The 26651-nt window shown below is 34.4% G+C and overlaps 2 protein-coding genes across 9 annotated transcripts in view; both read right to left on the reverse strand.

Moving 5' to 3' along the window:
• The window catches only part of CAPS2 (calcyphosine 2), a 36584-nt gene extending 18877 nt beyond the window's left edge, over nucleotides 1–17707 (reverse strand). For 2 of the 8 annotated variants that reach the window (XM_087968007.1, XM_087968004.1), the window contains exons 1-10: nucleotides 16944–17025; nucleotides 15817–15906; nucleotides 13602–13648; nucleotides 11854–11899; nucleotides 8698–8823; nucleotides 7564–7596; nucleotides 7086–7274; nucleotides 6047–6169; nucleotides 4438–4505; nucleotides 657–776 (exon numbers count right to left, since the gene is read on the reverse strand). In XM_087968007.1, the coding sequence (XP_087824133.1) occupies nucleotides 657–776; nucleotides 4438–4505; nucleotides 6047–6169; nucleotides 7086–7274; nucleotides 7564–7596; nucleotides 8698–8823; nucleotides 11854–11899; nucleotides 13602–13648; nucleotides 15817–15879 (815 nt within the window). In that variant the 5' untranslated portion in view covers nucleotides 15880–15906; nucleotides 16944–17025. The other 6 variants (XM_087968005.1, XM_026667716.2, XM_087968006.1 and 3 more) reach the window with 6 other exon arrangements.
• Nucleotides 17708–17789: 82 nt separating this feature from the next.
• On the reverse strand, nucleotides 17790–26364 carry CCDC107 (coiled-coil domain containing 107). Its single transcript, XM_026667712.2, has 6 exons — nucleotides 26060–26364; nucleotides 24904–25109; nucleotides 23902–23968; nucleotides 22322–22412; nucleotides 20904–21013; nucleotides 17790–20509 (listed from the first exon to the last, which is right to left on the reverse strand). Exons 1-6 carry the CDS (start codon nucleotides 26211–26213, stop codon nucleotides 20235–20237), a joined length of 903 nt encoding a protein of 300 aa, XP_026523497.2. The 5' UTR covers nucleotides 26214–26364; the 3' UTR covers nucleotides 17790–20234.
• Between the last annotated feature and the right edge of the window lie 287 nt (nucleotides 26365–26651).

Below are 26651 nucleotides of genomic sequence, written 5' to 3' on the forward strand. Positions count from 1 at the left end.
AGCGATTTGACAGTCTTGTCATCTATGAATGTATGTTAATTTGGAATCTAACACATCATGTGGCAGGTAATTTCATAGATGAACATCTGAAATATTCATGCTAAGTACAACATTTGACTCTGTAGATCACCCTTCATTCAGTGTGAGTGGATGATCCTAGACTCTAGTAGATTGGGAAACCACTACCTATTTAATTTCATCATAGTGCTTAATTTTTTAAACTTCTATTATGTCTTCCTTATTTTCTATTTTTAATTTTAAAAATGATTAAAATGCTCCAAAGTAACAGTAGATATCTTACAAATGGATTGCATAAAGGCATGAGCTACAAATAATGAAACTAATAATCATAGGCCTTCTTGGCTAGTGGGAGTAATAGTATTTTAATTTATTTTAATTTATTTCATGTCTACAAAATGGTGAGCAATACATTATAATTTAAACATATAGTGAAATGCAGGAAAATCTTAAAAAGATTCAAACCATTGTTAGATAAACATTTCTATTACAAAAAACAGATTTTATTTTTAAACTTATAGAGGTTCTCATTTACAGAGTATCAAGATATTTAGGTGCACAATCTGAAATTAAAAAAATCATAATAAAATAATTTTGAGGACATTATCCATAAAGCAATATAGTGTAAGATATCTTACTTTGTTTCATGTAATGTTCTTTTTCTAAAGCGCAGAGGTGCTGTGCTTAATCCAGGGAGAACAGGATCCATCTTATAAATATCTGAATTTCCATTTTGCTCTGGATCACTTATCACAGCTCTAAAAAAAAATACAGAACTGGTTCTATCAAATTAATATATAAACCTATTTAGTGCTTTATTTCAAGTTTTTTAAATTATTAATATTTACATGTTAACTAAGTGTTGTACAATCAGAGAAATATCAATAAAATTACCAATACTTTTCATGTAACATAAAAGTGCTTAAATTGTCCTATATACATTGCAACTTTTCTAAATTGTACTGATAGGAGTATAAATGCACTGTACATTATCCTCTTTGATAGCAATAAATACCCAAGTATTATGAATGTTACATATTGATATAAATTGTTATCTGTCTCATAAAAACTAATGTTAAAGTTCATAAAAACATTGAAGTGTCAGATACTACAAGTTATTTGCAAAGATTTGCTTCTGATACAGTAAACGCAGGAATCCAATACACTATGCGATGCTAATGTATGGGATCGCTCATACATTATGATTGTTCAAAATGTGAAGTATACATATTTTAATACTAAAGCAGTCCCTTCACTTGGTCTCTTGACCTCATCCATCTGGGTCTCACTTGAGCCAGCCTAGAGTAGTTGTCTGGCAGATTCAGAGAGTAGTGAAGCATAAGGTAGCACCCAACTGATCTTCCCACTCCTTATCTGTCTCTGGATCCAAGCATTTGACAACTACAAATAGCTTCTGGACAACGGATGATGGTAGTGGCATATTTTTTATTATTATTATTATTATTTTGTCAAGCGATTATAACAGGTATAAGTATAAACATAGTTATGAATACATGAAATGGATACATATAAGAAAAAAAACAGTAGGACAGGGACAGTAGGCACATTGGTGCGCTTATGCATGCCCCCTACAGACCTCTTAGGAAAGGGGTGAGGACAATAGTAGACAGTCTAAGGTTAAAGTTTTTGGGGTTTGGGGAAGAAACCACAGAGTCAGGTAGAGTATTCCAGATATTGACCACTCTGTTGCTGAAGTCGTATTTCCTGCAATCAAGTTTGGTGCGGTTTACTTTGAGTTTGTATTATTGTGTGCTCTTGTATTGTTATGGCTGAAGCTGAAGTATTCATTGACAAGTAGGACATTGCAATATATAATTTTATGTACTATACTTAGATCGGACCGAAGGCAGCATAGTTTCTAGGTTGTCTCGGTCTAAAATTTCAAGTCTGGTGGCATAAGGTATTCTGCAACGTGTAGAGGAGTAAAGAATTCTTCTTGTGAAATATTTCTGGACTTTCTCAACTGTGTTAATATCAGATACATAATGTGGGTTCCAGACCGATGAGCTGTATTCAAGTGTTGGTCTAGCAAATGTTTTGTATGTTCTAGTTAGTAGTGTGATATTACCAGAGAAAAAGCTATGCAGGATTAGGTTAACAACTCTTTATGCCTTTTTGGCTATGTAGTTACAGTGGGCTCTAGCACTTAGATCATTAGAGAGGTCTAATGATCCAAGGTCCAAGGTCCTTGACAGAGTTTGGATCATCAACAAGGTCTTGACTATTCATTGTGTATTTTATTTTTTGATTTTTTTGCCAATATGTAAGACAGAGCATTTATTTGTTGAGATTTGAAGTTGCCATTTGTTTGACCATTCTGATACATAGTCAAGGTCTTTTTGAAGGGTAGCAGTATTGTTGGTGGTGTTGAATAGCTTAACATCATCAGCAAAAAGAATGCAGTTGCTCTTAATATGATCACAGAGGCCATTAATGTAGAGTATGAACAGAGTTTTATATATATATATATATATATATATATATATATATATATATATATATATATATATATATATATATATATATATATATATATATATATATACATGCAGCTATAGATGTTCTTGGATAACACCATTAGCTCTTCAATCTGGGTACAGGCATGGTTTGGAGAAAGAATCATTCTGACAAATAACTCTCATTAAAAAAAACAAAAAGACAAAAAAGTGTGATACTTTTGACCCTGATGGATTTCTCAATGGCTCATTATATCCTTCACAACATTCCTATGGATTTTCAATTGGGTCACAGAGAATTATATTAGGTGTTATATCTCTAAAGCTATGCTGGTTCTTCGCCCAAGATTGGGACAAAATGAGGTTAAATAACCAGGAATGATTTTTTTTGGCTGCACCAGACAAGGATGGTTGAAGCATGATTTTATCATTTCTATTACTGTAGTTTTTAATTGTTGATGTGAGCCACTTAACAATTTTTTCAAGTCTTTTAAATAAATCAACAAATAAACTAGTCACACAATTAACAATATGGCATGTAGTAAGCAGAATAATGGAATAACAGAGTTGGAAGGGACCTTGGAGGTTTTCTAATCCAACCCCCTGCTCAGGCAGGAAACCCTAAAGCATTCCAGACAAATGGTTGTGATGTGCATCCTACATACTTTAGTTCAGGGGTCCCCAACCGCCGGGCGCTGGACTGGTACCGGGCCGCGGAACAAGCCTTACCGGGCCGCTGGTTGCTGGGTGCCGCCATCTTTTTGGTAAAAAAGCAATTTTCAAAAGATGGCGGCGCCAGCGTTGGTGAGCTTTTCCGGTAGAAAGCCATTTCTACCCGAAAAAGCTCACCGAAGCGCTGGCGCCACTTCATTTTTACGAAAAATCACTTCGATGACGAACCGAAGTGATTTTTCGTCAAAAGATGGCGGCGCCCAGCTGACGCCGGAACCGGGCGCGGCGCCAGCTGACGCCGGAACCGGGCCGCTGCATCGAAAAGGTTGGGGATCCCTGCTTTAGTTAACAGCCTAGAAAAAAGTCCATCTATTTCCTCTGTTTGGTTGAGTGGCCTGTTGTATACACCTATGGCAATGTCATTTTCCCCCAATATGCCTTCAAGACAGTTTTCAACATTGTTGTACTCTATTTCTGTAGATATATAGTTATTATTTATATATAATGGAACTCCACCTCCTCTTTTATTTGGTCTGTTTCTTTTAAATAATTTAAATCCCTCTAGCTTTCTATTTCATTTGTGGGTTTCATCCCACCAAGTTTCCATAATGGCAACAGTAAGCAATACTGTTGCCTTTTAATTCCCCTTTATAACCAATTATCTCACTTCCCCAAACAGGTCTCATATTCACTGATCCACTGGATCCACCACATCCAACTTTGATGTTCAGAGAAGTATAAAGTAAATAAATCAGGATACAACAGATGACTTGTGGGAGGATGGGGTGAAACAGAACAAATCTTCCCAACATATTTAACATATTTTTGCTCCCCCCGCCCCATCTGTTTGTTGCTCAGCTACCGTGATATTTCTTGTGTGTGGAAGCACGCACTTCTGCTCTTAAAAAACTGGGTTCACATATTGTATGAAATAACAATGTCATTTGTTTTTTTGACTCTGTATATCAACTAATTTCAAGTAATCCACTGTGGTTTGTAAACAATGGTTTATGGGCTAGCAGTGGTCATTTTATTTGCTGTAAATCTCTGCATAAACATCCAATATTTTTCCCAGCAAATCAACTATATATGTGAAGATGATCAGAAGCAACCATAATATTATGAAAAAGGGGGGCTACTTTAATGATTCAACAATACAGCTTTGTATGTATTTCTGCTTGTTGGGAATCATCTTTTTCAAAGGAAATACTTAGCCCTGCCATATAAATAGCACTTTTCTAGCTAATTAATTAGCATTTTATTATCTTACCTACACAATTGATCTAACATCACTTGTTCTACCACAGCTTGTTTTTTTCTTTCTGCTGCTACTTCTTCCTGCAAAGTAACCATTGAACAGAATAAAAGTATTGTTTAAAATTTTAAATATTTCAACAGTATTGCTACAAGTGTAATAAACCATAGAATTTAGCGCTCTTAACAAGAAGCAGTGAGCACTGTTGTTTTAAAAATAAAACAGACATAAAATACTACCTTGTTATAAGGTTTTACAAATAATTAATGCAGAATTTTAATCTATGAAAAAAACCATCATTTTATTGAACTGGGTTTAAGAGCAGGTTTCATCAAAAAGAAATTCTAAAAATAGTATTACATTTGTTTCAAATTGGAGTCAGACATAATTATTTATCCTAAACTGTAACTATAGTAAAATTTACTTATTGTGTAGTTGTTAAAAAGTTGTATCAGGAAACTCATGTTCTAGTCTACCCACATACACAGAACCAGTGGTGGGATTCAGTCAGTTCAGGCGAACTGGTTGTTAAATTACACAAACACACACACACGCTATCAAAGTGGATCCTGGCCGCTGCACTGCACTGCGATGGAGAAATGGGCAACGGAGCTGCCAGCTCAAGGGAAGGAGAAGACCGCTTTCCCTCTTTCTTCTCCCTGATCTTCCTTCTTCCCTCGTGCCCACAACTCCGTTTCCCATTTCTCCATTGCAGCGCAGTGCTCAGGATCCACTTTGATAGTGTAGGGGGGAAAGTAATTTAACAACCGGTTCACCCAGGGTCAGGTTGGCCATCATGGGAGGCTCATCCCACATGTGTGGCGGAGCTGGAGGACGGGGATGGGCCATGCCTCCCGTGACAGCCAACCTGACCCTGGGTGAATTGGTTGTTAATCCCATCACTGCACAGAACCCTCTAGAGGACTTTGAGAGTAATTTTCTCTGAAAACCACCTTACGAAGCTTTTTGAAGAGCAATAAGACATAGCATTATGCACACTGCCTTGCTTTCCTAAATGAAAGGAGAAAACTAAATCTAATAAATAAACAAAATTTTCTTAGTGTCAATTCAGTCATCAACCCATGCATGAACATGAACATGCTGACATGAAACTGGTTCTATGCTATCTTGATACAAATTAAACTCAGAGTTTCAAGTTGTTTAAGTAATCTTTTATTTAAATTCTTAATGGAAAATAAAAATAGTAAGGACTGAAAATAGTTTCAACAGCAGTACAATTTATTTTTTTATTTATTTGTACCTCACATTTATTATTTTTAAAATAACTCAAGGAGGCAAATATCCAATATATCTTCCTCTTCCTAATTTCCCTACAACAATCCTCAGGTGGGTGGGTGAGTGAGACAGTGACTGGCCCAAAGTCACCCACCTAGCTTTCATGGTTAAAATGGGACTAAAACTCACAATATTCCATTTTCTAGCCTGGTGCGTTAAACAGTAGACCAAATTGGCTCCATTTCATCTGTGCACAATAAAAAATCATCTATGTACTTAAGCTAGAAGGGCACTATACCAAGATATATTGGGTTGATCTTACTTATTTACATTGCTTAACTATAACTATATATGCTAATTTTTTAGCACTTTATCCTATTAAACTTACAACATCGAATTTTCTTATGCTATGCTGCATAGTATATGGGTTGTTTGTATAACCTTGCTGTAAAAGGGCTTTCTCATCAAGAATTGTGAATTCATCCACTCTTTGTTTTTCTGGCTGTAAATCCTATATGGGAACAAAACATAATATTTGGATGAAATTGGTGATTCCAGTGACTGTTATCACTACAATTTATTTCATTTTAATTCCTTGCTGCTAAAATGTGCACAGGAAATAACCTATACATATTTCCTATATCTAACTTCTCTTGAATTTTTGAGAATTCAAAAGAATATAAATACTGAGGCATTTATAAATCTTGTATACAGCAGCTGTTTCTACTGAAATAAATAAAAACCCATTATGCAAAACATGTTAACATTATCTATGACTTTAAAGGAATTTCTGAATGTTCACATATCTAAGAAATTACTATAATACATGGAATCAGCGTAACACACAAGCCAACTAAAGCTCTTCAAAACATCCCAAGCAAATCAAAAGACCCAGTAGCCCCAGAAGAAATAACAGGAGTCATCTACAATATACAGTGTAATGAATGCAACAACCGCTATGTAAAATAAATAGGCAGAAAACTGGCAGAACACATCCATGAACATCAACTAGCAGTCAGAAGATGTGCTGAAAACTTTTTAATTTCACAAGATGTCGACAGGCTTAACCACAGTTCCAAATGGAAAACTATAACCATCCTAGACCAAGCCTAGTCCTTATCAGTGCAAATTCACAAATCATCAAGGGCAAAAATAAAAATAGCAAATTAACTAGGCAACTATATCCAAATTAAAATGCAAAGAAATGGAACATGATGGAACTATAAAACGAAGAGGGAAATACAATGAGCTTCAAAGGGGAAAAATGTAGTTGATGTTGGGAAAAGAAGAATTTTGGAGAAAAAAGACAACTCCTACATTATTAGTCCATAACAAAAACCTTATGCACTACATTTGCTTTAGTGAAGCTAAGCTCCCTTCAATATTTTAGATTGAGTTGTTATGCTGGGATAATATATGGATGTTACCTTTTTTTCAGCTATCTTGCCTGGAAGTTCATGAAACAGGTTATTATTTGTTTTCTTTTTTGCAGCTCTCTGAGAATACTGCTTATAACCCTCTTTCATTTCTGTTTCATATTGCTGATATTTCAGCTTGTATATGTCTGTCGGGAGTGGCAGATTTTCTGGTATTGTTTTTTGCTCCTTTGAAGAAAGCTGCAAATAAATAATCAGAACAGTAATAATGGTATAGTATCTGAATCAATTAAACATAACATTTAAATATTTATCAATTGTCCAACTTAAGATTGTTCAGATTTGCAGAGATGCTAGATGTAACTGCAAATCTAAAGCAAAAAAATGGAAAATGGAAAGTTACATTTTTTACTAATAGGATTTGTTTCAGAGTAGTAGAACAAATATACACATATCATCACCATCATTGCAAAAGAAGTTCATATTTGTTATTTAAAAGTGTGATTCATTTACTTCTTAAATTATTTACCTCAATTTTCTTTAGATCAGGTCTCCTTGCTGCCTATACAATAAAAAGGGAAGAAAATACATATTTATAGTTCTCCTTTAAAAGTTCATTATTTAAACTAATTAACAAAATGTGATATGTTTTATTAATGAAGAACAAAATCAGTATATCTTAATACCAGAATTAGCAACATTAATTAGAAATCCTATATTTGTATTTAAAAGTAAGCGCTATTATACAAGGAAAAGTATTTCTAGGTAAGAATAACAGACCTATAGGAGAAAATACAATTCTAACATGCTGGCTGTGATAAAGAACTAAGCAGGTATTTATTTATTTATTGAATTTATATTTCCGCTGATTCACCCATGGCAACTCAGCAGCAAGATTTCTATTTTTAAATTCTGGTATCAAAATCTAGTAATCTAGGGGAAGGAAATTGTGGACCATTTTCACTGTGTCTGTTCACCCAGATATTTTATCATAATAAATGGGTCTTTCAAATAATGGCCTCTATTAACCATGCTTATAAGAGGCTTGATACTTTTTATGGCAGATGGAGTTTTAAAATAAGATTCTGAAAGTGAATATAATACATCCATAGCGTAAATAAAACTCCATACTGGATCAAGACCAGGATGGGACATATATAAAACAATAACTATGATCCCACTATCCAAAATATTATTTAAAAAACAAGGTGTTTTTTTTAATCAGTACCTTTCAGTTATTTTTAATAAAAATCCAAAGAATGGTAACTGGTATTTCAAAATGAGCAAATTAGATACTCCAATACACAAAATGCTTATGTAACTGTCATTATGACTCAGAAATTTGAAGCCTAAGAACACCAACTAGAGCACAAATTGAATCCATCCTATTTATCTTAAGGTCATGACAAATCCCACAGCTGCAATGGAATCAATCTCTTTTTTTTCTCACAATATTTTCTAATTTTTACTATCTTATCTATTTAGGAATTCTGAAGAAATGAAAACTTATGCATTATTATGTGATTACGTAAGTTTTTCCTTTAAAAAAATGCTAAGAATTTTAACTACACAGATTCAGTGTAGTTGTGTTATACACATTTACATGAAATTTGTTTCTGGAAGTGTTATGCTTGAAAATAAATCCATCCATAATCCAACTTACCTGTTCTATGTTATGATATTGAGGGTGAGTATTTTGTAATTGAGTGTCCCTCCTAAAAGATGAAGATATATGTGGAGGGCCAGTGTGAGGTCGTCCAGCATTGTAAAGTGATCCATTATCTCCATCCTAAAACATAAGAAAGCATTTATTTAACTGTAATCAAATAAACTGGACTTTCTTAGTTTTTCTTTAAAATGTTTTGCTTCTCATCCAATAAGCTTCTTCAGTTCTGAAGATTCTTGGATGAGAAGCAAAACATTTCCAAGAAGAAAACTAAAAAAATTCAATTGCCTTTTGAAAAGCACCTTTGGGACAACTGTGACATGGACGACTGAGAATCTCCACAGACATGTAATTGAATAAACTTGTCTAAAACATTTAGAAAGTTCAGATTGAGATGACAGAAATACATCCTAGTAACCCAGCACCAGTACAAATAAGCAAATGACTTAAGGAATTTCCTTGCTCAGATTTGCTACTCATCAGTATTATTTTTATGTGTAAAGAATTTAATAATAAATCAGACATTTATAATAGATACCAGGTAATTGTATCTAATTAACTCTGAAATTAAAGAATTGTTTAGTTTTATTGTATTATTGTTTATTGTAATCCAATAGACATTTAACAACCACATTACTAACTGAATAACTGCAGCGATTCATTTAACAATTGTGGCAAGAAAAGTCATAACATGAGCAAAACTCACTTAACTAATGTCTCATTTAAGCAACAGAAATGTTAAGCTCAATTGTGGTCATAAGTTGAGGAATACTTGTATAAAGAATATCCTAGCAATGATCGGAAAATTTAAACAAATAATAATAATAATGTATTAAATTTATATGCTGCCTGTTGTGGCCCACATAAGTTGAGTTTTGTAATACTTGAACGGTGGGTTTTGTAGTACTGATGCACTGCCAAACTAACATGGCTTTACCTTCTTTAATTTAGTTTACATTTTCAGCATAACTTTGTAAGAATGGAATGCTGAAGTTTTCCCTTAGCATGCTTAACTTGCTGTAACTAACTGCAAAATAAGAACTTTCTCAGGCTAAATAACAAAAGGATTTTTTTTCAACTGAGCATGTTAAGAAGTTTCACTTAGCTGAAATTATATTTTTTTCACAATGGATTCTATGGGACTCATGATGTGTTTTCCCATGCTAACATTTTACTTTTTTAATACTTTAATACAATGTTCTTTTCTATTGCTATGCTCACATATTACTGTATGCTTTAATTTTTATGATGTAACTGGACAGGTGATTATTTCTAAACCAATCAACTTTTAATTTTATTTTACAAGTTCTTTGTTGTGCTATAAACTATAAAAAGTAAATATAAACCATTTTTCAAGGTCCTCCCTTTCAAAAGTTCAGTTTACTTTATTTTCATTGCACCTCATACAACAAAATCAAATGCCATCTTCAGTGTACATCATACATAAGAAAACTATAAAAATAAAAAAAAACACACATCCTTCACATTCTATACAATTGAATTGAAAACCCCTGATACTGCATTGGTAGTACACTATACAGTAGAATTCAATATAGTTACTGCTTTGGGATAGAAGCTGTTTTTCAGCCTATTTGTCCTTGTTTTTATTGTCCTGTACCATCTGCCAAATGGTAGTAGTTCAAAAAAAGGGTGCCCAGAATGAAATGGATCTTTAAGAATGTTTTGAACTTTCTTATGGCAGTGGGAACTATAAAGCTCTTCCAAAGAGGGGAGAGGCAACCAATGATCCTCTGGGCAATGATGTTAACCCTCTGGAGTGCTGTCCTATCTGCCACTGTGCAATTGGCAAACCATACACAGGTGCAGTTAGTTAAAATACTCTCTATGCTGCAGCGGTAGAAGGTCACCAGCAATTTTTCATTCAGTTGTTTCCTGAGAAATCTGTTAGTATAATCTCTGTTGGGCCCTTTTGACTAGTGATACAATGTGAGTGCTCCAGGTCAGGTCCTCTTTTATGATAAACTTAAAAAAAAACTTAAAACTGACCACTTTTTCCACTTGGTCTCCATTGATAACCAAGGACCGGATGTCTGACCTATTCCTTCTGTAGTCCACTATAAATTCCTTGGTCTTATTGGTATTAAGGAGCAAGTTTTTGTCTCTACACCATGAAAGCAACCAGTCCACCTCATCTCGATAGGCAGACTCATCCCCCTGGAGATGAGTCCCACCACTGTTGTATCATCTGCAAATTTAATAATAGTACTACTGGTGTGAGTGGGAATGCAGTCATGTACATAAAGAGTTTAGAGTAAGGGACTCAACACACAACCCTGTAGTATATCAGTGTTAAGAATAAGGGCTGAGGAGGTATGATTACCTAATCGGACCCTCTGAGAGCGGCCAGACAGGAAATCCATAATCCAAAGGCAGATTGAATCATACTAATTGAATCATACTAATCTATGTGGAAGAGTTGTGTTAAATGCAGAACTAAAATCTACAACAAGCATCCTCACATAGTCCTCCCACCCTCACTGTTCCATATGAGTCAGAGCAATGTGAAGAAGGATGGCTATAGTGTCCTCTGTAGATCTATTTGTTCTGTATGCAAACTGGTGTTCGCATACATAGGGAGACCCCTCTTTATCAGACAAATCTAAAACTTTAAAATCATCCTCTGACTTGGTTGCTTATTATAGAAAGTAAGCCAAGGTAGAACCCACAGCCAGATTTGGCCATTACTATGAAATTAGGGTGAGAACAAGCAGCCATGGTAGTACAATTGCCAATTTGGCCTAAATTAAGCCTTATTATATTTAGCAATTTTCCCCATACTCTGGATAAATCTAATCTTAATATCCAAATTGCTGACAGCTGCTTTTGTTCTCAGAATGCATAGTACTTAGTACACACTTATCTGGACTTTTGTAAGTTAATAATAAGATGATTAAAAAATGAGTTTTTCATTTATTAAATGGCTAACTGAAAAATATAGCTGCAGATAAACTTCTTTTAAAAAGTTGATATAAATCCAGAAAAATTAGCAAATGAACAGGAAATAATAGCTAAGGTAGACCATGAGAACTGGTTTCATTTCTGTTCCAGTATTTGTATTCTAACAACTGTCATATTTAGTATTTGCATATTTTTAATAATTTCCAAAAAAAAAAAAAACCAAATAGCTATTACCTCATCTTCTGAATCTCCCAACTTTCCCAAGTCAAGACATGGCACCCTACAGAGAATTAGAAATTTAAAATTATACCGTGTTTCTCATATAATAAGGCTGGGTCTTAATTTTTTTTGAGCCCCGAAAAAATGGCTAGGCCATCTTTTCGGGGGTGACTTAATTTCCCCCCCCAACTTGCATCTTTGGGCGGGCGGCAACGGCTTGGATGTTGACTTCAGCATTGGTGGGGCACTTTGTATCGGGGTCAATGCAGGCAGCACCATATCCGGGTGTGCAACAAAAGTACTTCCTAACGGCAAGCCCCCCCACCATTCCCCCCCCCCATTTCGCATGTTTTAATATAGGCCTTAATTTGGGGGAAGGAGCTTAATTTCATTTCATGCCTATAAAACATGCTGGGACTTCCTATTGGGGGAGGCCATATTGTTGGAGAAACAGGGTAATACTTCTCTGATGTTTAGATGTCACACATCTTTTTCCTTTAGAGTAAGGTTGCTGATTTTTAAAAATAAATTAAAGAAAAAAAGCAGACCACTTTTTTTTCAAGGAAGCAAATAAAGAGAGTATTTGACATTTTTAAAAAAAATCAGCAAGTCAACACATTTAAAAATGTATCACAAAATTTTATTATTATTAAAAATTTTGCTGCCCATCTCACTATAGGGCTAATTTACAACAATAAAAAATGAAGAAATAAAAAGGAAATTTAAACAAAGCAAAAGTAAAATAAAGAGAACAATAAAATAAACCAAGAAAAAGAAAACCAAAAAATACATCAATATGACTAGCTAAAAGTAGGTGCTTTAAGTTACCAGAAGAAAGATGAGATATAAAAGTAAAAATATATTTGAGGAATTCTAATATTACACTTTTACTTCTCAATTGTATCTAGACAACCACAGAACTCCATGCAAACAGAAGCAAAGAAATGCCAATTTTTGCCAATATCCCTTTGAAATTTGCTACTTCAAATTAATATTAGCAAATGAACAATGTGACATTAGTTAAAAATACTGAAATTTCAGGGTCTCCTTGAATATTTTAAAAACACAGAAATTCCAGCCAATGAAACCTTTAATGAAACTATACAATTTCTGAATCTGACACTACCACTTACCATTCAGCAAGTTTAATTCCATCACTGAAATATTTGACAAGATTTAGAACATCATTCCCCCCAGATATTAGAACAGCCCCCACTCTAGAACTTTTTTGGAAGGCGCTAAAGACCTGGTTCTGCCAGCGGGCCTGGGGAATCCAGAGCAGGATGGAGCCCATTATATGGCTTGTGTGATCTGCTGTTGCCGGGGCAGATGGTTGGGAGTTGGGGGAGGATTTTGTTATATTGTACTATATTAATTCATTTGATACTTTTTGTTAGTTTTTATTGTTTTAAATATGGTTTTATATTCTGTAAGCCACCTTGAGTCTCCGTGGGTGAATAGGCGGCAATATAAAGTAATTAATTAATTAATTAATTAATTTTATATATATATATATATATATATATATATATATATATATATATATATATATATATATATATGATTTGATATCAGAACATAGGACATCTCTTTCTTTGCACTATTATCCCTTCTCAGATGTCTGCCAAACAAAAAAGTGACATTCCTAGATCAGCAACATTTTAAGGAAAAAAAATATTTCTTCAACTGTTTGATTTGCTTCATATTAGTATTCTATTATATTATCATATTTGCATGTACATTTTTTAAAAGGAAATACTTACTCCGCTGGTCGTGGACCATGGCTTAATCTGGTGTTTGGCCTCCAACCCTGAAAAAAAGAATATAAAGCTTTTGTTTATTTCTTTGTTTGTTTTTATGTTCCTCCATATTCAATGAAACTGTGAACATAAATAAGAATCAATTATTAAAAGAAACAAAGAAATACAATAAGAATATTGAATTTACTATAGAATAGTTTAATTCAGGAGAAATCCAAAGGAATGGAAGCTAGGATTTTAAAAGAGTTTTGGTCAGTTCAGTGGTACTTTATGGAGTAACAAGAAAGTTATTGAAAGTTTATTTCAAACATTTACATAACCACGCATCTTACACCAAACTCTGATGGATTCTTCTTTTAACACAGCTAAATAAAAATTAAGATTATTTAATTTTGTTCTGAAGTATGGTATCCAGAGCCCTAACAGATAACCTTCCTCCTCCTTTTACTATTTCATGGTATTTTCTTATATATTGGATTGGAGATAATATATAATATTATAATATATATATTTCTTTCAAATTATTTGGGGAGAAAACTTATCAACTTGCCCTTTCAAGCAGATACAGGTACATTAGCTTGTTATTTGAAAGAGTAAATTAATGCAGAAAATTACTTACAGAAGATGCTCTATTTTCCTGTTCTAATCAGAAAGCTTAAAAACCGAAATTGTTTCTTACATAATCGGTTGAAACATCACTAGGGCCATTTCACAAAAAAATAACACTTGTTTAATGAAACACTAGCTTTCCTATAACAGAAGTAAGAAATAGACAGCAAGACAGAAATTACAACTAAATTACTGCAGATTATATTATATAAACTATATAGATTATATAAACTATAACTGGTATACCCTAAGGATGCAGATACATTACAACAAAACAGTACCTATTGGAAAATAATGATAGTTTTATATATATAAAAGAAACAGAGTACTTGTAAAAATGGAGAAATGCAATTATACATCTAAACCAGCAACACGCAATGTTGGGAATATGAATCTTTTTTGCTTTTACTTTGCAAATATCTTTTATTTTCTCCATTTTCCTAACATTTAACTAGAAGAACAGATCTATGATGTGCTCTTCAAAAAGATGTCTAAAACCACTCCATGTCTGTTTTTTCTGAAATATTACTCAACATTTCCTATTAAAAAATTACACATTATGCCTCTAGCTAAACAAAAATAATCTCTAAATTATTTTATTTAGAAAACACATGTAGCTGCCCATCTTATGCACCATAACTCTGGCTGGCCTATAAACAACAAAAACAACAACAAAACATTCTAAAATAAACCTATCATGGAAACTTCCGGGGCCCAAATAATATACTCTTCCACACATCAACTATCAACTTCACTGGGATTCACCCAGTGGTGGGATTCAATTTTCTTTAGTACCAGTTCTGTGGGCGTGGCATGGCTTGGTGGGCGTGGCATGGCTTGGTGGGCGTGGCATGGCTTGGTGGGCGTGGCATGGCTTGGTGGGTGTGGCAGGGGATGGATACTATAACATCTCCATTCCCTCCCTACTCCTCAGGGAAGGTTACCACCGGTTCTCCGAACTACTCAAAATTTCCGCTACCGGTTCTCCAGAACTGGTCAGAACCTGCTGAATTCCACTTCTGACTTCACCCTCATTCTACCCCAAATCTTGAGCTCTTCAAAACCTCCTGAAGGGCTGAGAGGGGTTCTTGCCAGATCTCAGTGGGAAGGTATTCCAAACAGCAGGGTCTGTTACAGAAAAGGTATGCTTCCTAGATCTCACTAAATGGAAACATTTAAGGGAAGGAACCTGGAGTATCCCCACTCTACCTAACCTGATTAAATGAGCAGATACTATAAGTCACAGAATTTAGGCAGGGTTGCTAAACTACAGGGGGGAAGATAAGCAAGCAGGAGTCCCAATTGATCCCTTGGCCCAATCTCACAAAGTCTCATATCTGGCTATATCCGAAGCAGCACTCCTAGTCACTCTACCAGCCCTACCTCAGTGCCATGCTCCAAATCAGGAGGACACACTTTGTTTAATTAGAGAGGGAACTCTCACAAACATATACATACAAAACCAGGATTCAATTATGTACAGCCTTGTTTCTCTAGTTAATAGATGCATATACATCACAAGGTACAGTGATTTTGTGGTGTGTGTGTGTGTGTCTTTTTCAAAATGAACATTCATTTTTCAATTTTATAAAGTTAATTTTAAATGTACCTGAGAGGATAGTAGAACTTGTCTTTTTGGAGATGCAGCAATTCCTTTAACCTCCAAGTCCATCTGAACTGTTTATAACTTAAAATAGAACTGAAAAGTAAAATTATAAAGTTACTGGAGTTACTGGACCAGATGCTCTAAGAATGGTTTTGACAAAATAAAAGTGATATTTCTTTCACTTTAAATATATTTTCTACTGAACTGAAATTCTGTTCAAAAGCATTGAGCCTAATTTATTACAACAAACAGTTTCAATGCATATCATTTTCCAATCCCATCAGCAGAATACAGTAGTTTAAACCAATGGCCCTAAAGACATATATTTCTTAATACATAAACCAAAGATTAACTAATTAAGAAATAATAGTACAAGGTTTTGCTCTTAAAGCCATACAATAAAACACTTATAGGTACAATATCTACAGACTGACAATTTAACTAGAGGTGGATGATCCATTAGAATTCATACTAATTCAAATATCAATTCAATTTACAGTATCTGGAGCCACTATATGGTATTAGAGAAAGATGTGGCTGTTTTAAAGAAAACCAGGCAAATGCTGTGTTCACATCTAGGTATGTTGGAAACTCCTCTTTAAAGATTATAGACTTAATAAGCAATAATATTAATATTTTTACCTAAGCAGATATGTGTGTGGATGATAGGAAAAGGTACTATAGAGAACAATTCAAAAATACTGTAGTTTTCCCCAGATTCATTTTGCAGTGTGCAAGTTTCAAAAGAGGCACAGGCAGAACTGATCAGCTGTCTGCAGAGAGGAGGCATAGAAGAGGCAGTTTGGTGTAATGGTTTAAGGTGCTGGCCTATAAACCAGAAGACTGGGTGATTTTGATCCAGTCACTCTCTCTCTCTCTCAGTCACTCACCTCACAGAGTTGTTGTGGGGAAAATAGGAGGGGGAAGAAATATGTTCTCTGCCTTGAATTATTTAAAAATAATTAATATCCTACTTGCACGAAAACTTCAAATCGGAAGCTGGGCAGCAAGAAGAAAGCAGTAAGTTCTAGCCCTTAGAAGACCTGCTGAAAGTATTCATATTTTATCAGTCAAAATAGAGCAAAACAGAAACCTGTTGTGTTGAGAACTGGCTAGGAAATCAACTTTACTTCCTAGCGAACTAAGCAAATCTGAGGCTTTCGCGGATAGTGACAAAGCTCGATTTTCCTGCACCAGCTCAATACCTATCAGACAAAATGCCCTGCACGCCGAAAACACGCTCTGTGTTCAGAGACAGACGCTTCTTTCTTACATGAGTTGGCCCAGCTTGTTTCTGTAAAAATAACTCTTAACAGCCGTACAAAGTCAGAAGAGCGAAGGGCGAAATAGGCATCTCCAACTGTTTTCACCTTACAGTTAGAACAAGGCGTTGCAAGTCTTGTTTGTTTTGGGGGTTTTTAATGGCAGAATATTCGATCTGCGTCTCATTGCCCTTGCTGGGGGAGGCGCGCGCACTGCCATGGTTGCCAAGGTTCCCAATAAACAGGCCGAAACCCTTTCCTTTCCCCGGCGTCACGCTTTGAAAATTAAAAAGTGACATCGAAACTGGAAGAGAACGCGAATGACCGACGTTTCTCTTTTCCCACCTACGTTTTTCTCGCTCGGTCCCCGGCTCTCGCTCCTGCCGTCCTTTTTTCGAGGGTCTCTTTTAACGGAGAGTCTTCATAGCCGGGTTTTCCTTTTCCTGATTTCCATCTGGTTTTGTATTTAGGAAGAACCTGTTTGGTCCGGTGTAGGTTCTGCTTTCTTCCGCCTAACTGGGCTCCCGGTAATTTCGAAAATCATTAAAGGATTATTTATGCAAATCATGAGAATTATACTACACCGGTGTTTGTGAATCCGTGAGGATTCTGTTTTATGGGTTGGTTGGATCTTTTTTCGTAAACTGTTGTCTGGGACCTCAGTGTTGCAAATGAATAATTCTGAACAGACCCAGCTTCCTCATCCTTTCTCTATTTTTATGAATAATTTTATTAAAAGAAGATTGTACAAAGATTTTAACAACTACAGAAACATAGTAGAAATATAAAAATATTATAAAAGAAAATTAAAAGAATAACAAAAAACAAAGCATATAAAAGCAGCAAATTATCATCTACTTTGCAACAGTTAAACAGCAATTACCATTTTCACCCTCATATTGCTATCAGTTCCCTTCTTTCCATAAACAAACCTTTTAAACAAATCCTAAAATCAGTTCATTTTTATCCATTTTCAGCAAAGTTTATAAAAGTTTTCCAATGTTTTATATAGTTGTACTTCCTTTATTCATCCTTTACCCAGTTTTTCCAAAGGATAGTAAGCTCGTAATAAATGCCAAATATGCTGCAACAAATTCATATCATTTGTTCGTGATTGCATAAATCAAATTGAATTATATGGACTGTTGTAATTGAAAGCAATCCTCCACAACCTGAAGTTCTTTGTTTTAACTCCCAGAACCTATTAATTTACGACCAAATTGGTGTGAACTCTTAACTATATAGATGTCTCCATGACGACATTTGTACCTAACCTAATTTGTATCTAACCCATTCTTTAGTTCTTCAAATCTTCACTCATTGCCACTGTAACAGAATTCATTCACTTGACTGCTGGTCATCCTCTTCTCTTTCCACCTTTCCCAGCATTAGAGCTTCATTCAGAAAGCTAGGTTTTTATAGGTATCCAAAGTAAAATAATCTGAGCCTAGCTATTTGTTCATATTGCCCAAAAATCCTGACAGCTAAAGTCTATTCATTGGGAGATCATTCATACTGGAATGGGAGACCATTCATACTTGACTTACTATAGTTCTTAAACTTAGAAAGGCTGTAGAAAAGAAATAATCCATTCCAAATTGATACAAAATCATTGATATACAATATTTTGACTTGTCTACTTCATGCAACCCATAATTTGATTTATGCAATTAAAAAAGTTTATATACCACAGAATGGGTCTTGGTTATATTTATCATAATTTTAAAAAGCAGCTGGAAAGATACAACATATTTTTAAAGAACTATAATACTATCCTATCAATTTACTAGATATTACTAGCAAACTCTGTCAGATTTTATACTAGAAACTGTTGGGAGGGGAGAATATTTTAGCAATTGTATAGGCAGGCCTTAGATCTGGCCAATCCACTCTCATCTTAAAATTTTATTATCCAATAAAATATATGTTGCCAGTATTAACTTTCAATAAAGGACAAAAGATCTCCATTATTACCTAAAATTAAATGTTTCATAAGACAAACTCTTCTAACATTCTGGTAGCTATTGAATTTCCTGGCAATGGGCCACTGTTGACATATTGCTCTGTTATGGATATTCTCCAGAGTCACTACTGCCCTTATTTTATAAGCCCACCATGATAAAAGTTTAAGGAAAAAAATTCTGGACAAATTCAATGTCACAGAATTTCTACAAGGTGGGAAATTGCCCTGGTACCTCAATCAATTTATGAATATCAAAAAGTTTTATAGGGATTCAATTTGACACCTTAACATCAGCAATAAAAACCAGCTTTGAAAAAAGAATCTACCCTTGTAGAGTCTATGGTGATGTCCTGCTTTATGACTTCTACAGGAAATGCCAAAATACTCATAGCAACTATTCTCACGTTATTCTCAGAAAATAGATGGGTCATATCACTGCCCAGAGCCCCTCTTTGAGGGAGATGGGCAGAATGAATGAATGAATAAACAAATAAATAAATAAATAAACAAACAAACAAATAAACCATCAGTCAGTCAATCAGTCATCTATGAGGATTTTGGAACTTCAAAATTTGCATCAATAGCCTGCAAAAATCAGCAGAGTAAATGATAGCAAATCCCCTTACTAAATTAAGCATTATAGTAGAATCAGGATAATGTGGTTGGCAATTCATCATATAATTAGCTATCATAATGCATGCATTGTATTTAACTGCTCCATTTTATATTTTCATTACTAACCAGTTACAAATAAAATCTAAGGCTTATTGATATTTAATGAAAGGTAGGTAATTTGTCTCAAACATAAGTAGTTTGTCTCAAAGAAATAAACCTATTTCCACTGTTTCAAAAAAAAAAGAATATCAAAATTCATACTAAAGTTACACTGAAATGTAAAGTAACTAAAGTAATTAATACAGGTACATTCCATATTTGTTGCAAATAATTTCTGCAGAGCCATATAATACAAACTTACAATATCTTTTATGCCCATGCCCATACTTTAATAACTTTAAAAATGAAACTGTGTGATTATGATACTGGATAGAATTTTCAGTGCAGTATATGCAGAAATTATTTTATTCAGAATAAATAGGAAATGTTCATAAATATATCATTTTATTACATACACCAGTTATTGTGAATATATTTTACAATTTTAAAGTGTGTTGTATAGTATGTCCAATACAGTTCATTCATTCATTCCTAAAACGTCGTCTTAATCCAGTATCTAATTCTTTTATATCTTGATTGGTTACTTCTATCTTCTTTGCTTTCTCCATTGTGCTAAGTAAGTAGTCATGATCAAAATGCTGATACTTTTTTACACCATAAGATTCTTCCATATCTTCAAATAAGGCATCATGCTCACATTCTTCATAAATATCCTCATCTATTTTTACTTCCGGATGTTCGCTGAATGATTCTATCAGATTTTCAAGCTTCTCTTGGCATGTATGGTGGTTAATATCTTAATACACACAAGAGGAAATTGGAATACAACATTACAATTAGGTTACTGTTTTTGCAATTAAACCAATTTACTACCAGAAAATTAGAAACAAGATATTTTGTTTTCCTTACAATAGAGAGTGCATTAAAATAGTTTGATAGATCACCAGTTTTTATGATATCTATTAAACCATAAAGCAAGTTGTTGTTCTAAAAGCAAGTTAATAGGTCAGTTAAAAGGTCATATATAATATGGTAGATAGTGGGCAAGAAACAATAAGAACTCTGGCCTTGCTTGGAACTTTAGAATAGATCAAATGGAACAAGCCAATTCATATGCACAAACCTGCTTTTTAAAAAATCAAGATATCTAGTAGTAATTTATTAGAGAGTGTAAAATCCTCCAAAAGTACCTTGTGGTTTCATGGCCGATTTGTCTAATCCACTTTCTTTCATCAGTTTTCTAATGGACTCAAGTTGTTCCATAATTTCATCTTTTTGATCAGAAGCCAAAGTATTAATACTGAAAAGCCAAAAAAAGCTGTATCAGAATTAATCAGGACGGAAAATAATTATAATTCCATTAACTTAATATTGAATTCATTTGTATTATTGGTAAATTTAGATCAGCCACATTACCTATTTTACTTAAATGAAACTAAATTTCAAACGAAGATTACATTGCTCATTTCTAATCAACTCTACACAGTATAGGTGAAAACCAGCCTAATATAAAATTCATTATATTTCTGTTCACTGAATTAAAGCTATTCCAGGATCTTTTACATACAGTACTAAAACACAGTACTATATCCAAACCTGCTTAAACTTAAAATCTAATTCCTTTTTAAATGGAATTGTTGAATAATATCAGTATAGCCTTTTTAAAATTCCTTCAATTTGTCAGTCACTACATTATTTTAATTATATTAAAAAGCCATTGCTGCAAAAGTTCTAAAATACAAATCTGTAGTGATTTTGATAATGCAGAAACAGAATCCAGCTATATTTCCTTTAAAGAAGGCATAAGCAACTATAGATATCTTTACATACTTGTACTTCAAGACAAGTATGTAAAGATATCTAAAAAGGGACGCAGTGGCTCAATGATTAAGATGCTGAACTTGTCAATCAGAAAGGTTGGCAGTTTGGTGGTTCGAATCCCTAGCACCGCGTAATGGAGTGAACTCCCGTTATTTGTCCCAGCTTCTGCCAACCTAGCAGTTCGAAAGCATAGAAAAATAGGGACCATTTTGGTGGAAGGTAACAGCATTCCATGCGCCTTCAGCGTTTAGTCATGCTGGCCACATAACCATGGAGACATCTTCGGACAGCGGTGGCTCTTTGGCTTTGTAACAGAGATGAGCACTGCCCCCAAGACCCAGAAATGACTAGCACATGTGTGCGAGAGGAACCTTTACCTTTACACTTCAAGACATAGGTATAGCAAAAGAAATAATGTACACTTAATGTACAGTATCTTTATTTTCCCCCTTTATTTAATGTTATAAATTGTAAATTACCTAAATCAGTAATATGATAGTGGTATAAGTTTTTCAAAAATAAATACAAATTCTGTGCTTGAAAGAAATGGTTAAAAAGCAATGTTGGCATCTTTAAATTCTAATTATCATTCCTTTTTACCCTAAAACTGTCTTGGTAAAACATCAGTTGTAATAAGCATTGCCAAAAAATAAGAGGAAACATGTCATATTGGCATTCTGTTCTTATTTTAAGTTCACAAATATGATCTCCCAGATCTCTTTCCCATATCTGAAATAAACAACATAACATTTAAATGAAATGCAATGATTTCATCTATTTGACTCACCAGCCTGAAAGTGGATCTAACTGAGTCAATAATGAATTTAACATTTTTTCTGTTTGTGCAAGATGTTGCTCCAATTCCAAAAGTTGGTGCTCTAAAGTGATAATATACACTTTTTAAAAGCTAGCATAAACAACATCTTTAAGATTAAACAAAAAACTAAAGCAACAGGCAGAAGTGGAAGTATAATAGCTACAGTTCTGTTCAGATTGTAGGATCTGAAACAAAGCATTTTTCTAATAAATACACATGAAAGAATTCCTACTGGATTCTAAAATAGATTGTTTTATGCCTTAAATATTTTTTTTAAAATGATTTAAAAAATAATTGAAAATGAAGTACCATTTCTAACAAACAAAATTACTACTGACAAAGCCACAATGCATTGAAGAGGAATTTAATCTGATCTAGTCCCAATAAAAGCAACACAATAAACGCTCCATTTAGACATACTTTAATACTGTATTTCTCTGAAGTTATATTTACACTGTCATAATTAGCAGTCAAGTTTTTTATGTAAGATTATTCAAATATCCATTCCAAACCTTATTCTCAAATAGTATTTCCACATAAAGAATATAATTTTTCCAATTTGAATAGAACGTTGATTAAACCATTTGTATGCATATACAGTATACCATTTCTCCAGAATTAAAACAAAATATTGTTTAAAATTAAAATGAGATAATGTCATTGTTTAACTGTCAAAAGAACTTTGCTAAATAGCTTATCTGTTTATGAAATCAGATATGATTCCACCTTGAAAACAATGTTCTGCAACAGAACCTCCATTCCAGCTAGGAACTGAAATATAAATCTCACAATAAGCATATCTGGAATGAAAAGAACTCATGTATATATTTCTCTATAACTATTGGTATTTTTCTCAGCACAATGAAAGTAAGAGTGCAAACTATTAAATAAATAGAGAGATAGGGAGGGAAGGAGGGAGAGAGAGAGGGGGAAGTAAATTATTTCTGCCTAGTAAATGGGCCATTTCATCTTGAATGTCTTTATTCACGTTGAGCAATATGTCAAGGTCTAAGACATATTATTTATCAGGATTCTCCAGGTAGGTGAATCTTTCACATGAATTAATCATTAAAGCTTTAAACTATGCCATTTTCTCATATAAAAAAATCAAGTCTCTTGTCTCCAAAAAGCTGTTGCACTGATCTGCTGTATTTGGATCAACGTGAATTCTGCCTTTCTAAAAGAAAGTTAAAGAAATGCTATTCCACATAACTTTTTTTTCTTTGCTGATACATTTACATTCTGACAAAGTAAATTAAACTTTTGGCTGTTTTTCAATTGGATAAGAAATTGTTCTCTGGATTAAGAGAGAATTTATCACCACAGAACTGTACTTAGAAGACAAAAAGTTTTCTACTTGCCAATGAAGCAATAATAAAAACTGGAATAAACTGTTTTGTCTAAATGGGGAAGCTGTGGTTAATGAACTCATGTATAAATCTTATATATGTATAAATGTATACATTTATATGTATAAATAAAGTTAAATTTCTAACTAGATTAATAAGGATGTAAAAACTATAAGCAAAACATTTTGACCCAATTCTTACCTGTTTCTTTTGTTTTTTCTTCTGCATTTTTTTCTTTTTTTGATAAACTTTCTTCCTGCGATTTCATCTATAAAATCATAAAACAATCTCTATAAGTGTATTAAATGTGTAAGACTAATAAAAGTACCAGTACTATATAAACAAAATATTTACATAATTATTCCAAAACATTCCTACATTAGCATGTTTTCTGTTTAGTTTCAGCCCTTAAATAAAATAAATTATAATAAAATTATAATTTCATTATACTTTCAATTGCATAATGCAAGTTTCAAAAAGTTAACAAGGACAAAATGCAATTAAAATATAGCAAATTTATTTACTTCACATATACATACATACATACATTTTTCCCCTTTTGTCTCAAAAAGAGTATTTTGAAAGGTTCTAGGAGCTGCCACAAAAACCATGCAGAAAATACAAGGAGACCTGGAGATGCAAATTGTTCGCTCCTCCTGTACACTGGTACTTTTTATTACCCTGTTTCTCCAACAATATGGCCTCCCCAAGAGGAAGTCCCAGCATGTTTTATAGGCATGAAATGAAATTAAGCCCCTCCCCCAAATTAAGGCCTATATTAAAACATGCAAAATGGGGGGAATGGTGGGGGCTTGCCATTAGGAAGTATTTTTGTTGCACACCTAGATTTGGTGCTGCCTGCGTTGACCCCAATACGAAGTGCCCACCAACGCCGAGGTCAACATCCAAGCTGTCGCCACCCGCCCACCCAAAGATGCAAGGGGGAATTAAGTCACCCCGAAAAGACGGCCTAGCCATTTTTTCAGGGCTCAAAAAAAAATAAGACCCGGACTTATTATATGAGAAACACGGTAGATTATATGTGCCATGATATTTTAACTTTTACCTCAGCATTTACTAAGTTAAGAAAACTTGAATGTCTATGTGATACTGTATATTTGGCAAAATAAGATATATTTTAAAAGGTGCTTATTACAAAGTAAGTCCACAGAAGTCTAGATTTGATTTTTTTTTAATATTTACCTTTAAGAATTTGTATAAAGCAAACACACCCACACTAATAGCATATAGTGGCATTAAGGTTAAAGCAAAGTCTCTGCCGTTGCCTCTAGTCCTTTCAGTCTTCAACTCCTTTTCCATTGCATTTTTTATTTGCTGGATGCTTTGATATGTTTTACTTTCAGGAGTTTCAAAATTTGTCGGTGTATGTGGAATTTTCTCAGCTCTGCCTACAGAAAAAAACATTTTAATAATTCAGAGCCTGTGAAATCCAAAGCCAGTTAATAAAAACTAGGGCTGTAATCTGGGATTTATGTGTTGAAGTACAGTATAAGTATAGATAGTTCCTGTCGATAAACACATTAATAAGAATCCCTGCATTATTTTAGCTTTATTAACAGTTTGTGGGAAAAGGGATAAGAATGATTAGAAAGAGAACATGGTATGTTTTTCCTTGAGAGAGAGAGAAAGACAGAAAAAGCCATCCCTGCAACACAAAAGGCAATTGTTTACCTTCTAAATTATCCAAAGCAACCTGATCAATATTGGTGCCTTCCAAATGTGTTGCAGTACAAACCCTCTTTTCATTAGCACATACTTTACTGGCCAGGCTGTCTAGAAAGGATATAATAACCCAACAAATAGGGACATGAGCCCAAGAAAAGCTGACCTAGCCTATGGAAGGCCCAGTTTCTTAAAATAATTCCAGGTATAGTTGAACATGGTGTAAATGTTAAGGAACTTCTCCATAAGGCATTTTAGGACTAGTTTCGTTTAACAGAAGTCCCCTAGTTGCAGACGGAACCCTGACATCAAGCCAAGCAATCATGGAAAGAAGGACGTTTTTTTTTTTTATCAGCAGAAGGGTTATGGCAATTTCATCAAGTGACAGTTTAAGATGAGGCCTTTCCATTTGCTTTGCTCTATGGCGTCAGTAACCAGTTCCTCTTTCATTAACAAAATCTCCTTCATTGGAGGAATAAGCCCAGGGTTCCATATATATATATATACATATATTTCAACCTAAGTCTTTCCAACGACCCAAAACAGAGCTAGCATCTATTCAAGGTTAAGCCCCTTAAGAAAAATTAGAGCCGCCTCCCTAGCATCTCGGTCTCCCTTTGCCTGCCCCGAAGGGACGGAGTGTGGAACAGGGAAGAAATGGGCGCCGGTACTATACCCTGTCGGGGCTGGTGAGGGGCTGGCCGGCCAGAGGAGGTTCTGGCACTCCGCGGAGACTTCCCTCCCCCACTGAATATCCTGGGCATCACTACGAAAAGGCAAAGCGCCAGCACGACGGAGACCAACACCTGCTGCATCGAAGAAAGCGCCATGGGATCACGTAGGGACAAAACTGCCCTCTTCGGCCACCTACAGTCACTCAAATAAACCAATACTGGCTGGACGGAAGCTGGAAAAGGGGAGCGGAAGACAAACAAACCACAGATTTGCGAAGAAAGGCCATCCTCTTCGGTTCATTTTTGTGCAGCGCTCCCTAATGGGCTCCAGGCACTGTTGGCGTGGCGATAAATGGAAGGAAGGGGACAGTGAATTCAACGGAAGCTATCTATGCATCTCCAGCATGAAATCTCACTTTTGTTCACAAAGAGCGAAAACCGCTTACAATTGTGAAAGTATATTATAAATATGGAGTTCTGCAATAAAACGGATGAGAAAAAGGTAAACGGGATCATTAATCCTCCAGTGTTTTGGAATCAGAATTCAATTTCAGTTCATTATCACACTATTGTAAATTCAGAAGGAAGCTAAAG

The sequence above is a fragment of the Notechis scutatus genome, chromosome 6 (assembly GCF_049901735.1).
Source record: "Notechis scutatus isolate UNSWTSFEM ecotype Mainland chromosome 6, rNotScu1.2, whole genome shotgun sequence".
Lineage (NCBI taxonomy): Eukaryota > Metazoa > Chordata > Lepidosauria > Squamata > Elapidae > Notechis > Notechis scutatus.

Bases quoted from the DNA above. Each gene is read 5' to 3' on its own strand.
- CCDC107 (XM_026667712.2), bottom strand. From the start codon at position 26,213: ATGGCGCTTTCTTCGATGCAGCAGGTGTTGGTCTCCGTCGTGCTGGCG. The intron at 21,014-22,321 runs GTGAGTCAAATA...TTGGCTTTTCAG, and splicing joins TTAGATCCACTTTCAGGCTG to TATTAATACTTTGGCTTCTG. The intron at 20,510-20,903 runs GTACTTTTGGAG...GTGTGTATTAAG, and splicing joins ATCGGCCATGAAACCACAAG to ATATTAACCACCATACATGC.